Here is a 13131-nt window from a genome sequence, read left to right as displayed (position 1 = left end):
GTGATAGTACACAATATTTTAACTACAAAAAAATACCAGTCTAAATGAATTTGTAAATTCAAAATGCTGTATGGGTGTTTCAAGGATTAACTTCTCTAAGCAGAATCTATACATAGGAAGATATTCATCAGAAGTTAATTATATACAAGAAGTACTCAAAACCAAAATTATGGAAATAGGAAGCCAAATCCACCATCAAGAGGTTCTACCATGTGCAATATATTAATGAATCCTCTGTGTTTAAAAGATTTTGAAATTTTTGATACTGCTAATTTTGATAAATATAAAATAAAAAATAGGGGAAACTTGTTTTAAGTGATCTTCAAAGGGAGAGAAAAATCAAGGTCACAAAAGACAGGTGATGTTCTAAGGGAGAGAAAAATCAAGGTCACACAAGACAGGTGATATTCTAAGGAAGAGAAAAATCAAGGTCACGCAAGACAGGGGATCTTCTAAGGGTGAGAAAAATCGAGGTCACGCAGGACAAGTGATCTTCAAACAAAAATTAATTTTACATAGAATGTATAACAAAGGGATATTTTAACCATTGTCTCTTTAGTCAGGATATTGCTGAATAAAGGTTGTCATTAAGACAGGTTTAACAGTATTTCAAAATTTTCTTTTCATATCAATCACATTTTTCAACCATTACGCTGTATGACAGCTTATTTTGGCAGGTGTAAAATTTTGCCATTTTGAGGCCAAAGATATAAGAAATATTTTGGCAGGTGCTAACTGGTGCATTAAGTACTTTGTACTGAAGCCTCAAGTTAATATTTTGCAAAATTCATTTTGGCGTTTTTATAGACTGCTAAAATACACTGAAATAAGCACCCCTTGAATTTACTTGCTATACAGTCATTGAATTGGTTTAACAAGTTTTAAATACTTTCTCCAAGTGATACGATGATGTAACTGCCCCTAAAAAACTACATATATTTCAATAGACCATGTAAAAGCAAAATAACAATGGTTGAACCAAGAAACAGGATATCAATTAGGGGACAAAGACTAGGCCAAGAAAAACAGACACAAAACCATAAATGAAACAAGTTACCTTAAGAATACTCACAGAAACTTAAGAACAAACAAGCAACCTTAACTCCAAAAGAAACACAAGCAAAGAATTGATTATTCAGATGCTGTCCATGTAAAAATCAAGCAGATCCTAGGATATGGTTGACACAGGGTAAATTTTGTCCTAAATATTATCATTATTTTATGAGTTTTTTGTTCCACTGTAAAGTTTATATCATACATATGTCAAATAGTCAAAGGATTTTTTAATGGAATGGCCTGGAAAACGATTTTAAAGTTCCCTAACAAAGCACAAAATTTTGCACAAAAATTCAGAGTTATCTCCCTTTTACAATGAATTTTAATGCTTCTCTTGCTCTCCTTAACCATATTAGTTAATCAAAAACCAACATTTCAACTTTGAGAAAGGATGCATTTGTGATATGATATGAATGATTTTTTTTTAAAACAAAATCTGTCATGTGCCACCCACTGTCTAGTTTTTTTGCATGGACATCCTCATAATATGCAATAAGTAGATTCATAAAAGAATGGTTGATTTATTTATTGAAGTTTAAAGTCTATTTGAAGATATTTTGTACATTATAGGATTCAATCAATGAAACAAACCCTGTTTTGTACTAGACCCTCAAACTAAGTTGGACTTTTTCTTGTATTGCTCACAAAAACTCTTAAAAAATAAAATAAAATTGTGGTCTTCATTTGCATTAAATTCATACAAGGACTGAAAACTTTAGAGACATTTTACACAATACCTCATTAAGCCCAGTAATTCATGAGGCAACTGTACAATCCAGTGATGCTATAGAAGTTCACTGGTGACATCATAACCACAGCTCCTTGCTTTGGTAAAAATTACTCCTCATTTTTTCACAGTTCTAGACTTCCATGATTTTAATCTGTCCCTGTCACGCCAAAGGGTTTGCATGAATGGTTATATCTTGGATTCTGCTTTCACTAAGAGGACGGAATGTTTTCTCTTCTACAGGCTGCTTCTCAAACTCATCCAAAGTATCAAAACCATCTATCACTCTAGACAAAAATGTGAAAACATTATTGTATCAAAATCTTAAATATTGAGACATGCACAGTAAGAAATATTCAGAAACAAACAATGATTTCACTAATACACAGTACACTCTTTAAAAATTAAAATCCTCATAGTAATTCCTATCTGGCCCATGCTAAAATTTTAGATGGATTTATATCGTTAAATTTTGTTAAATGTTTCCTACATTTGTCTGTTTTCTGTGTCTGGTCTTTGTCCCTGGATTACATTCTTCTGATTTCTGCTAGAAACTTGTTCCCATGATTACTCTTCTACATAAATGTATATATTATATCAATATTAAAAAAAAGTACCTGACTAAAATCATTATCAAGATGAAGTTTTATTACAGATACTCACTTTCCAAAAATAGTGTATTTCATATCTAAATGGGGTTGTTTAGCATATGTAATAAAGAACTGAGATCCATTGGAATCTGGGCCATTGTTTGCCATGGAAACAACTCCACGAACATTGTGCTGAAAATAAAAGTAAAACCGACATAAATTGAAAATGCCCATAGGATAAAAACAAAAGCAGTAAAATTTATATAAAAAATATTCCAGAATGAAAAACAACTATTTCAAATGATAATAACATTTTTAAATGCCAAAATTAAAACTTACATCATACTGAGAAAAATTTTAATAAGTATCTTAAAGTACTCTAATCACATTAATAGATAAACACATTAATACTTAATATTGATTCATTCCAGCAGCGATAAAATAAAGAAATTAATGTTCTCCACATTAATATGATATAGCACAATTTTTTTATATCACAGCTTTATGCACATGTTGTGTTTAAACTTCAGTTTGCATTGCTTGAAATTATGGTGCTGCAAAGAATACCACTATATTTACCTGGGTAGATCACTGAGCAAATGGCATGAAATTGCTATAATGAAAAGAGCCTGGTGAGTGACTCAAAAGACAACAACAATGAAGCATATTATTATTACCTTCAAATTATCTCTGAGTTCATCTTCAAATTTATTTCCCCAGATACTATTACCTCCTTTCCCAGTCCCTAAAATATATAACGAGAATCAATATGGTAAATATGTCAGAGAGATAACAACCCCAACAGCTTGAAAAATGTCAGCTCAAGGCCACTTCAACAAATGAGGAGGAAAAGGTCATTTGAAAAATCTAATACAAGTTACCTGCACATTTAACACCATGAGTTAATGGTGTGTACATTAAATGCCCAACATTGAGCAGCATGAACAACCACAAAATCAAACTCACCCAGTTTGGGGAAACATGGACACTAGGTTTTTTTTTTATAGAAAATGTAAGTCAAACAAGAGGCTCCCAGGAGCCTGAATCGCTCACCTGGTTGAATTTTGCCTTTCAAGGGCAATAAATTAAACAAGAAGTTGTCCAACAATTTTGACTCAAGAAAACTTTGATAGGACTTATCATAAGGATCATTTCAATAAATGAAAGTCTAAATCTATCATAATTTTCAAGACATTAGCTGAAAACTGTATTGTAAAAAAAAATAAAATAAAATAAAAAAAACTGTCATTTTTCCCTGTCAAGGGCAATAACTCTTATAAGAATGCATCTGACAAATTTTATGCATGAAGACTTTTGTAGTCATAAAAGTAAGGATCATTTCAGCTATTGAAAGAATTTGGCTAAACCTAACGGTTTTGGAGATATATGTGAAAAACTACTGTCTAACCCCTATGTTCTATTTTTAGTAACGACGGCCATGTTTTTTGACGGATCAAAAATCCCAACATCAGTTCTATGCAGGATACCCCAAGAAACATTCATACTAAGTTTGGTTCCAATTGGTCAAGTAGTTTCAGAGGAGAATAGTTTTGAAAAATTGTTGACTATGACGGACCCCAAGTGATGGCAATAGCTCACATGGCCTTCGGCCAGGTGAGCTAAAAACTAGATTGTCAGCTAGATTGGTTTCTTCTTACAGAAATCAAAAGTTTCAACAAAAATTGTCAAAAAATTATTCACTATTATATATGAACCAGATCTTAAAAACAATGTTATTAAATAAGAAGTCCATGTTCAATACAAATGCAATATATTGTCCTTTTAAGCCCTTAAATCTTTTTCAATCTCAAACATCTTTTAGTAATTTATAAGACCTAGCTCTATTTAATAGAGATCTATTAACTAATATTATAAAGTTATAACATGAAAACAAAGTATCAACATACAACCATGACAACATAATCAAAGAGACCCTCCATTACAAAAGTTGTGTCCCTTGGTTAGTTACTGTCAATAAATATATGTTGAATCAACTGCTAAATACATAGGTAAATAAAACATAAACATGACTTCTTTCTAGACGTTAAAATTACCTGTTGGATCACCTGTCTGTAACATGAATCCTTTAATGTTTCTGTGGAATATACACCCATTATAGTAGTCACTAGCACACAAGGCTAAAAAGTTCTGAAATAAAAAAAAATAAAAACATACAACCAACATTCTGGCATATGTCTCTCAAAAACACACCTAATAATAGTTTTGTTCTTTGGATTTTGCTAAACCTAAAACAAGAGGTTCCCAGGAGCCTGAATCGCTCATCTGGTTGAATTTTGCCTTTTGAAAGCAATAAACTTGACAAGAATTTATCTAACAATTTTGACTAAAGAAGTCTTTGGTAGGACTTAACATAAGGACCATTTCAAAAATTGAAAGTTTCTTTTAATCTATCAAATTTTTCAACATATTGACTGAAAACTGTAAACAAAAAGTCATTTTTCCCCTTTCAAGGGCAATAACTCTTACAAGGAGTTCTCCGACAACTTTTATCCCTGAAGACTTTGTAGTCCTAATAATAAGAATTATTTCAACTAATGAAAGAATTTGGCTAAACCTAAAAGCTTTGGAGACATATGCGAAAAACTACTGTCTGACCCTTATGTTCTATTTTTAGGAACAGTGGCCATGTTTTTTGACGGATAAAAAATACCCACACCAATTCTATGCAGGATACACTGAGAAACATTCATACCAAATTTGGTTCCAATTGCTTACATAATGTCAGAGGAGAAAATTTTTGAAAGAAATAACTTTAAAAATAGCAAAAAAATGTCAAAAAAGGGCAATAACTCCAACATGGCGTAACCAATTAAAACGAATATTAGACCACAGATAGATCTCATCATCCTGAACACTTATACCCTGTCAGAATTTAGCTAAACCCAACGGTTTTGCAGATAAATATGCGAAAACTAGTCTGACCCCTATGTTCTATTTTTAGTAACGGCAGCCATGATTTTTGACGAATCAAAAATCCCCACAACAGTTATATGCAGGATACCCCAAGGAACATTAAATACCAAGTTTGGTTTCAATTGATCAAGTAGTGTCAGAGAAGAAGATTTTTGAAAGAAATAACATTAAAAACAGCAAAAAATTGTTGAAAAAGGGTAATAACTCCAACATGGCTTAACAGATTAAAACCAAACTTTGATCACATATACAGCTTATCATGCTAAACAGATTTGTCCCATTAGAATTCAGCTAAACCTAACGCTTTTGGAGATATATGCTAAAAACTACTGTCTGACCCCTATGTCCTATTTTTTAGTAATGCCAGCCATGCGTTTTGACGAATCAAAAATCCCCACATCAGTTCTATGCAGGATATGGTCCAAACGTCAAGGAACATTCATACTAAGTTTGGTTTCAATTGGTGAAGTAGTGTCAGAGGAGAAGACTTTTGAAAGAAATAACATTAAAAATAGCAAAAATCGATGAAAAAAGGGCAATAACTCCAACATGTCTTAACAAATTAAAATCAAAATTTAACCAAGGACATATCTTATCATGCTGAACACTTTTACTCTGCAAAATTTAGCTAAATCTAACGGTTTTGAAGATACATGCGAAAAACTGTCTGACCCCTATGTTCTATTTTTAGTAACGGCTGCCATGTTTTTTGACAAATCAAAAATCTCCACCACAGTCCTATGCAGGATACCCCAAGAAACATTCATACTAAGTTTGGTTCTAATTAGTCAAGTAGTTTCAGAAAAGAAGAGTTTTGTATAATTGTAAATGACAATGGACAACAACGACAGACAATGACAAAGATGAACGCCAAGTGATGGTAATAGCTCACCCGGCCTTTGGCCAAGTGAGCTAAAAAGAGGAATGACATTTTTTTTAATTAACAGTCTTTTAACTCAAGTAAATATGAAAGTTATTTTGGTGAAAAAGGGGAAAATTTTTAATTATCTTACAGAAATATCCTAAGAAGTACTGGTAAAGTAATTTTCATCATTTTAACTGCCTCAGTAGTTTAATGGTAGCATGCAAGCCTTAAATGTGAGAGGTCATGGGTTCAACTCCCACGCAGGTTATACCAATGACTTTTAAACTGATATTCACAGCTTCTCTACTAACCATGCAGCATAAGCATATAGGAGATATAATGATGACTGGTTGCTTGGAGTCTGAATACTGTGTACCACAGAAACTTGCAGGGATTGACACTAACAGTAGTCTGGTAGTCCAGTGCCACCCTAATTCTGGAGAGGACTACTTGAAAAATGTTCATGGTAGTCATATGGGCTATCTAATTTTTTTCTTATTTTTCATTAGATCTAAGAACAGAACCATAATTACCCTCTGCAACTACCTGTTTTACCTCTTAAGTAGTCCTGTTGACCACCAAACAAAGAAGTTACTGTCAAACCCTGACTTATCTCCCAGAAAACATTACATATGTAATATTTAAGTAATATTAGGAGGAGGGAGTAGATTTTAACATGGGTACAACATTTATATTCAATTATAGCTCTCAGAGACAGCAAGGTGTTAGATGAGAATATAAATGCCAAACCCATGTTAATTGTGTAAGTCAAGTAATCAGCAGGATCTGTTCAATTGATCAAACCTTCTTGTCTTGGAATGCATGAAATACCTGCAATACCTGTAGGACATTTGACAACCATTCAATTAATTGATCAGTTTTTATTATTTAAAATGGCATACTGGTATTACTAGAATTCTGACAAAAAAAATTGCATAATATAATAAGCATGCTTACTGGTAATTCAAAATGTGTTTTAACATACTCAATAATGTCACTATGTTCTTAATCCATTTGTAATTTGCAATGAAATTCAAACTAGTTTTTCATACATATACCTCACATGTGCAAGGACAACTCTCGCAGAAAAGTTCCAACTTGATGTCACCCAAATCTGTATGCAATGTAATAGACTGAAAAAAAATTTAACTAGAAATATCAATTATCAGAATTATCTCCTTACCTACGCTGGAACCATACAATGTAGCTTGGTCATGGGTTCATAATAGCAGTGGTCTGAAGTCCAGGACCTTAGCTTCAGGTCTTAGACCTTTTAAATTTCAATAACATGTACATTGGTTATGGACCTTCAACTGTTTTAATTGACACTTTAATGTGAACTTTTGCTTTTCCTCAAGAGACCATGGATGAAAATGCTCGATTTTTTATTGAAACTTGAAAAAGTGCAGGATCTTCTGTTCTTAAACTATTAAAACCACAACAATCACACCTATCAAAGCAAATTAAATCAAATTGATTTCAATGTCCTATATTAAGACAATGGAAACAAACATACATGTACAAGTAAATGAATTGAGTAATACACAGTGTTCATATACATATTAAGAAGTTTTACATTAGTGATTCAAGGTCATTAAGAGTCCTTTGAAGTACAGGGAACTAACTTATTTACCTTTTATTGTAAGAGGCTCTACCCCATTTTCAAGACATGGTAATAATAACATGCTCATCTAGGCTACATGTACAAGAACTTGTGCATTATGGTTCATTTCCATTAAAAATCATTTGTCTTTGGCCAAGTGCAAGGAAAATTAGGATGCAATAAAAACAATCATATATTTCCCCCAAAATTTTGGTTGCTTACAACCATATACAATGTAATTCATATAAAATCTTGCCTAGTGCCCAAGAACTTTTTTCTATGTATACATTGAAATAACAGGTCCTTCTTTTTGAAAAGGCCTCAACCGTAGGGAAGTCCAAAAATGGATAATGCCCTACTAATTCGTTATCTTCCGAACAATTTTGAATAAATAAATGTTAAAATATCTTAATACATACACTTATGTGTAAATAAAAACAAAAATATTTTATATGCATACATGTATCTTAAAATTCCATCTGTTGCATTATTTTAGGCTTAAGCTAAATTAAACTAAAAACAAATGCGTCTGCATTTTTTGTAATCACGTTATTATAGAACTAGTAGTACTAGATTTGCCTTCAGGAACTACCAAAAAATGTATACAGTAGTCCTGCTAATAAAAAATCCGGAGTTAAGAATATTATCATACTTAAGTATTTTTAAAGCTATACCTTAGCTTCATTGATTGATCCAAAGACACCCACTATATATTTAAAAGCTTAGGTGATTTTTGTTTTGTTTTTTGTTTTTTTTTAGTTTTGCAAGAAGGCAAAATAATTACCGCAGCTTCTGAAGTTCTGTGATGTTGTGACATCAAAGCCAGGAAAAGTGTGAAACATCAGATAAAAATTTGATCAGTCACATTACCTTCGATATGAAAAGGTGGTCTGAACTTATGTTTCATATTTTACGTTTCACCTTTTCGGATTACCTTTCTCATATTATCAGTAGAATCAAGTTCGTCTGGTCATGCATGTTACTGATAGTGATAATGTAATTCTTTTTCTTCGTATTTGTGAACTCTGATTTTAAAAGACATTCCGCTTACCATTTCGCATTTACAATGAGAACACAAATGTCTGATCAAGAAGATCAATGCCTCGATAGTAAGGAATCGCTCATCCAGTCAGAGACTTTCCTTTCAACAGTTCAAAGACAAAGTAGACAACGACAAATTACGTTTCGATTAACCGGAAGTATGAAGTATAACACATTTGTAAATTACTTGTAATGGAGAGAGACTTGAACTTTATTCCGGATAATTCTTGACTTAAACAAAGGGACCCTAACAAGGTTTCATTAAAAAAAAATATATGATTTTTATTTATTTTGGTTAACAATACAATGCTACATAATGATGTTTTTTTTTTATAATATCTATTCCAATTTTGCATGGACCAGTTCAGTAGGTCTCACTCTCGTATTCTTTGCCCCATAGGTTTTTACAGTATACCTTAAATTTTCATGATTTTTTAAAAATAGACAAGAAGTTTCAATCTAACTCTTGACAACGTTTTTCAGATAAGGAAATATCAAAAATAATTTTAGGTCCATTTTAGAAAAAAAAAGGCACGAACTTTGATACATCAGGACAGGTCAAACTAAAAATAGACTTTTTGTATTTTTACTCTTATTTTGAGTTCATAAAATAGACCCCTTTTCTGAAGCGTTATTTGTCAAGAAAATACTGGTTTTTCTCAAAAACAATTTTTTGTGTCATAGATTGATATTTACCCTGTACTTGTGATGAAAATGATAGTCATTTGACAAGAAAACAAAAACAGGAAAAGGCAAAAAAGAAGCGCACTATATTTTTTAGCCGCCATGTTTTGACCTACACCCGCTCAGGAATATGTAATACAAGACTGATACCAGTAGGTATCGGGTCCGTTCGCGCTAATTACATGTTCGCCCTAGGTCCGTTCGCCCTATTTTATTTAATAAAAGGTATAATTTTAATACTCTTACTATTGTTTTATGTGAACATAATTTTTTGTAAAATTTTAAAAAATGAACATAATTTTTTGACAATTTTATTTATTATAATGTTAATTAATTTGCTATATTGAATTTTTTATATATAATTTATTCTGATAAAACCGATGTAGTACAAAGGTATGCAGAAAAATATATTATTACAAGTTGCATTGAGTTGTACAGTTGCGGAGGGAAATACAATCATAGTTTTTTTAGAGGTCTGAGAGAATCCACAGTGTCATTTATAATTTTAATGAATTTGCACAATTTTCGTAGTTTGGATTGCTGTTTTTGATTCATAACAGCACTAAATTTTAAAATATTAAAGTTAGATATGAATTTTTTATCAATGTAAAGCTTTCTATCGTTTCGAAAATTTGGACATTCCATCAGGTAGTATTCATTACCAATGGCCTCTCTGCATACAGTGCATGTTCGTTGATTACGCTCTATATTTTGCCATCTGCCGCTTTCTATTGGTAGTTTGTGGTTCGTTGTCCTAAACTTCGAAAATGTAATAATATCTTTGTCATTTAGTATATTAAAATATTGTTAGAAGTTATGTGAATTCTTGAATAACCGATAGTTAATAGTTTTTGGTGAGTTGTTGACGTTTCCTGCCCATTTCTGCTTATACTGGTCCTCTAGTCTTTGTTTATTACGTGTTTTATATTAGTTGTATTTTGAAAAGTCCAAAGATACGAAAATGCACAATTATCGAGAATATTTTTCATCTTGTCTAGAAGTCGGGATCTAGATGTAGATATTTGCGTTAATCTAAATAGGTATTTAAATATGATTGAAGCAATTTTGTTTTCTTTTCCTGTTATCAGTTTTGTCCAAAACGATATCATTTTGGTTTGTATGTCTATATATAACGGAAAACAACCCAATTCTCCATAAATGACATCATTCTGAGTCGATGATTTTAGGTGTAAGAGGATCTTATAAAATTTTAATTGTACTCTTTCCAAAATGTCAATATTTTCAAATCCCCATACTTCACATCCATATAGTAATATCGGTCTGACAAGTATATTGAATAGATCTATGTGGCACTTATATATAGATTATACAGACGACCTTTCCTTGGAACTTCATACATAGCACAAGTTGCTTTGTCCTTGAGTTGCTGTTTGCATTGTTTAAAACTGCCAAATTTACTAAAGGTAATTCCTAAATAATTAAAGTTGTTTAATACTTCGATTTGACGGTCGTTGTAGTAGAAATTTTGATCATTTGTTTTTCCTTTTGAGAAAATAACTATCTTAGTTTTGTTAACATAAACTTTCATCTTCCATGTCTCGCAATAGTTTCTAAACTTGTTCATGGCTTCTTGCAGTTGTTCTGGTGTTTCAGCTAAGATCGCTGTATCATCGGAATACAAGATTATAAAAAGTTTAAGAAATATTCCTAGCTTTTCTTCAATATCTGAACTTATGTTGTTCAATCCGGCAATATTTTCGGAAATGAGGTAATCTTCCAAGTCATTTAAGTACAAAGAAAACAGAAAAGGTGACATATTTCTCCTTGTCTAGCGCCAACTTCTCATGGGAATGATGCCAATGTTTGATTATCATAACTTAGGCTTGATTTTATATTCTGGTACATATTGTAGATAATACGGAACATTTTACCGTATTTATTGCTGCTTAATAATTTATTCCAAAGAGATTTACGATCAACAGTATGAAATGCCTTTTCAAAGTCTACAAATGCGCAGAATAGTTTCTTTTTAGAGTTTTGTTGAATTTCTATCAGGGAATTAAGGATGAATGCACAATCAATTGTTGAGTGGTTTTCTCGGAATACGTTTTGGTTTTCTTTTAACAGTGATGTTTGCTCAGCAAAATTCTTTAGGCGCTCATTTAATACGGCTGTAAAAACTTTTCCAAAACAGCTAACAATGGTTATTGGCCTTTAGTTTTTGGGGTCATCTTTTCTCCCTGGTTCTTGTAAATCGGTTTTATAGTTCCTTGGGTCCATTTCGTAGGAATTTTTCCGGATTCGAATATCACATTGAATATTTTCACGTACACGTCTATTAGGATATGGGACGATGATTTTAGATATTCGTTGATCAGTCCGTCTTCTGCACAAGCTTTCTTATTTTTCAAATTTTTGAATGCCTTTAATATTTCATCTTTTGTTATTTCACAGTTTATCATGTTGTTAATTTCCTGTCCGCTGTATCGTGTATTCGGGTCAATTTCGTGTGCTTCGTCATCTTCGGGTGGAGCTCTGTTAAGTTCTTTGAAATAAGTGACCAGTTTTTCGAAGTCGATGTTAGATTGGTTCGTAATTTTCTTTGAGTTTAGGATTCGCCAAAATTCTTTGGAATCATTTTGTTTCTAATTTCTCTTCTGTGTTTCTTGTGTGTTTTATTTAAGATATTTTTATATTCTTTCTCGACATCTTTAGTTATTTGTCGATGAAATGGAGACGTGTTTTTCTCTCGTTTCAGCTTATGGAATTTTGCCCTTGCTACTTTGCAATCATTGTTAAAAAAACGGTTTGTTTTCTTTAGTTTTTGATCTATTATTTCCTCTGACTTTATAATATCCAAACGTTTTTCCTGCCGCATCGATTAATACATTTCCAATTTTATTAAGAATTGAGTCTACACTTTCTTGCGTTACTTCTATGGCATCGCCCATTTCAGAATTTATAATTTCTATTTCTGTTAAATTCAGATGCTCTAAATAAGGGTTTGATTTTTCATTTTTCAATTTTCTTACGGACTTGACATTTTGCTGATTAACTAGGATCTCGTCGTTTTGGCAGTCGGTTTCCCCGATTTGTTCCAACAAAATTTCTAATGCCGAATGGACATCTAAGTAGAGACATGAAAATTCTAGTACTGTCAAATCTATGAAGTTTTTGATTAGGTCTTCGTTGCATAAACAGTAGTAAACTACACTAGAATAACACATGTAATTTTCCGTTTAAGTCGCTCGGTGTTCTGCTATTCATTATAAAGAAGTTATTTCCACGACAAAATTCTAAGTATTGGTTTCCGAATCTATTTCTATTGTTATTCCTACTATTTCATTTGCTATTAAATCCAATTTTTTCTAAAGTGCAGATGGCATTAATTGACATATTTTCCATTTCTAATACATTGAAATCACTATCAGGGATATAGATAAAATCGTCTTCTGAACCGGTCCTTGCATTAAAATCGCCAATAATTAAAGACTTTGAAAATTTGTTCGACAGCTCGAGGTATTCCATCTCTATTTCATTAATTGCATCAGGCGAAGAGTAAGAAGTATATTCTGGAGGAACATTATCAACTCCAGAGAGTATATCGTCTTTTGGAATAATTTTGTTTGTTATTTTACACCATAAGACGTTTTTACATTCTGTTTTAATA

At 32.0% G+C, this 13131-nt stretch overlaps 1 protein-coding gene across 2 annotated transcripts; it reads right to left on the bottom strand.

Annotated features, from left to right (window-relative positions):
- Positions 1-1566: 1566 nt before the first annotated feature.
- LOC148611613 (peptidyl-prolyl cis-trans isomerase-like 3) lies at positions 1567-8991 on the bottom strand. 2 transcript variants are annotated; one of them, XM_088592338.1, is made up of 6 exons: positions 8710-8991; positions 7231-7305; positions 4428-4521; positions 3051-3118; positions 2447-2565; positions 1567-2070 (listed from the first exon to the last, which is right to left on the bottom strand). In XM_088592338.1, exons 1-6 carry the CDS (start codon positions 8716-8718, stop codon positions 1947-1949), a joined length of 489 nt encoding a protein of 162 aa, XP_088448464.1. In that variant the 5' UTR covers positions 8719-8991; the 3' UTR covers positions 1567-1946. The 2 variants fall into 2 exon arrangements, with proteins under 2 accessions (XP_088448464.1, XP_088448465.1); XM_088592339.1 differs by having other exon boundaries at positions 8827-8990.
- Positions 8992-13131: the final 4140 nt, after the last annotated feature.

This window comes from Perna viridis, chromosome 7 (genome assembly GCF_037379345.1).
Source record: "Perna viridis isolate PV_CMFRI_1.1 ecotype Kerala chromosome 7, ASM3737934v1, whole genome shotgun sequence".
Lineage (NCBI taxonomy): Eukaryota > Metazoa > Mollusca > Bivalvia > Mytilida > Mytilidae > Perna > Perna viridis.
The sequence above is the reverse complement of the archived record's forward strand: the minus strand, read 5'-3'. Positions and strand labels throughout refer to the sequence as shown.

Excerpts from the sequence above, each read along its gene's own strand:
- LOC148611613 (XM_088592338.1), bottom strand. Across the intron at positions 3,119-4,427 it reads ACAGACAGGTGATCCAACAG|GGACTGGGAAAGGAGGTAAT; the intron begins GTAATTTTAACG and ends TATATATTTTAG. Across the intron at positions 2,071-2,446 it reads AAATACACTATTTTTGGAAA|AGTGATAGATGGTTTTGATA; the intron begins GTGAGTATCTGT and ends ATTTTTGTCTAG.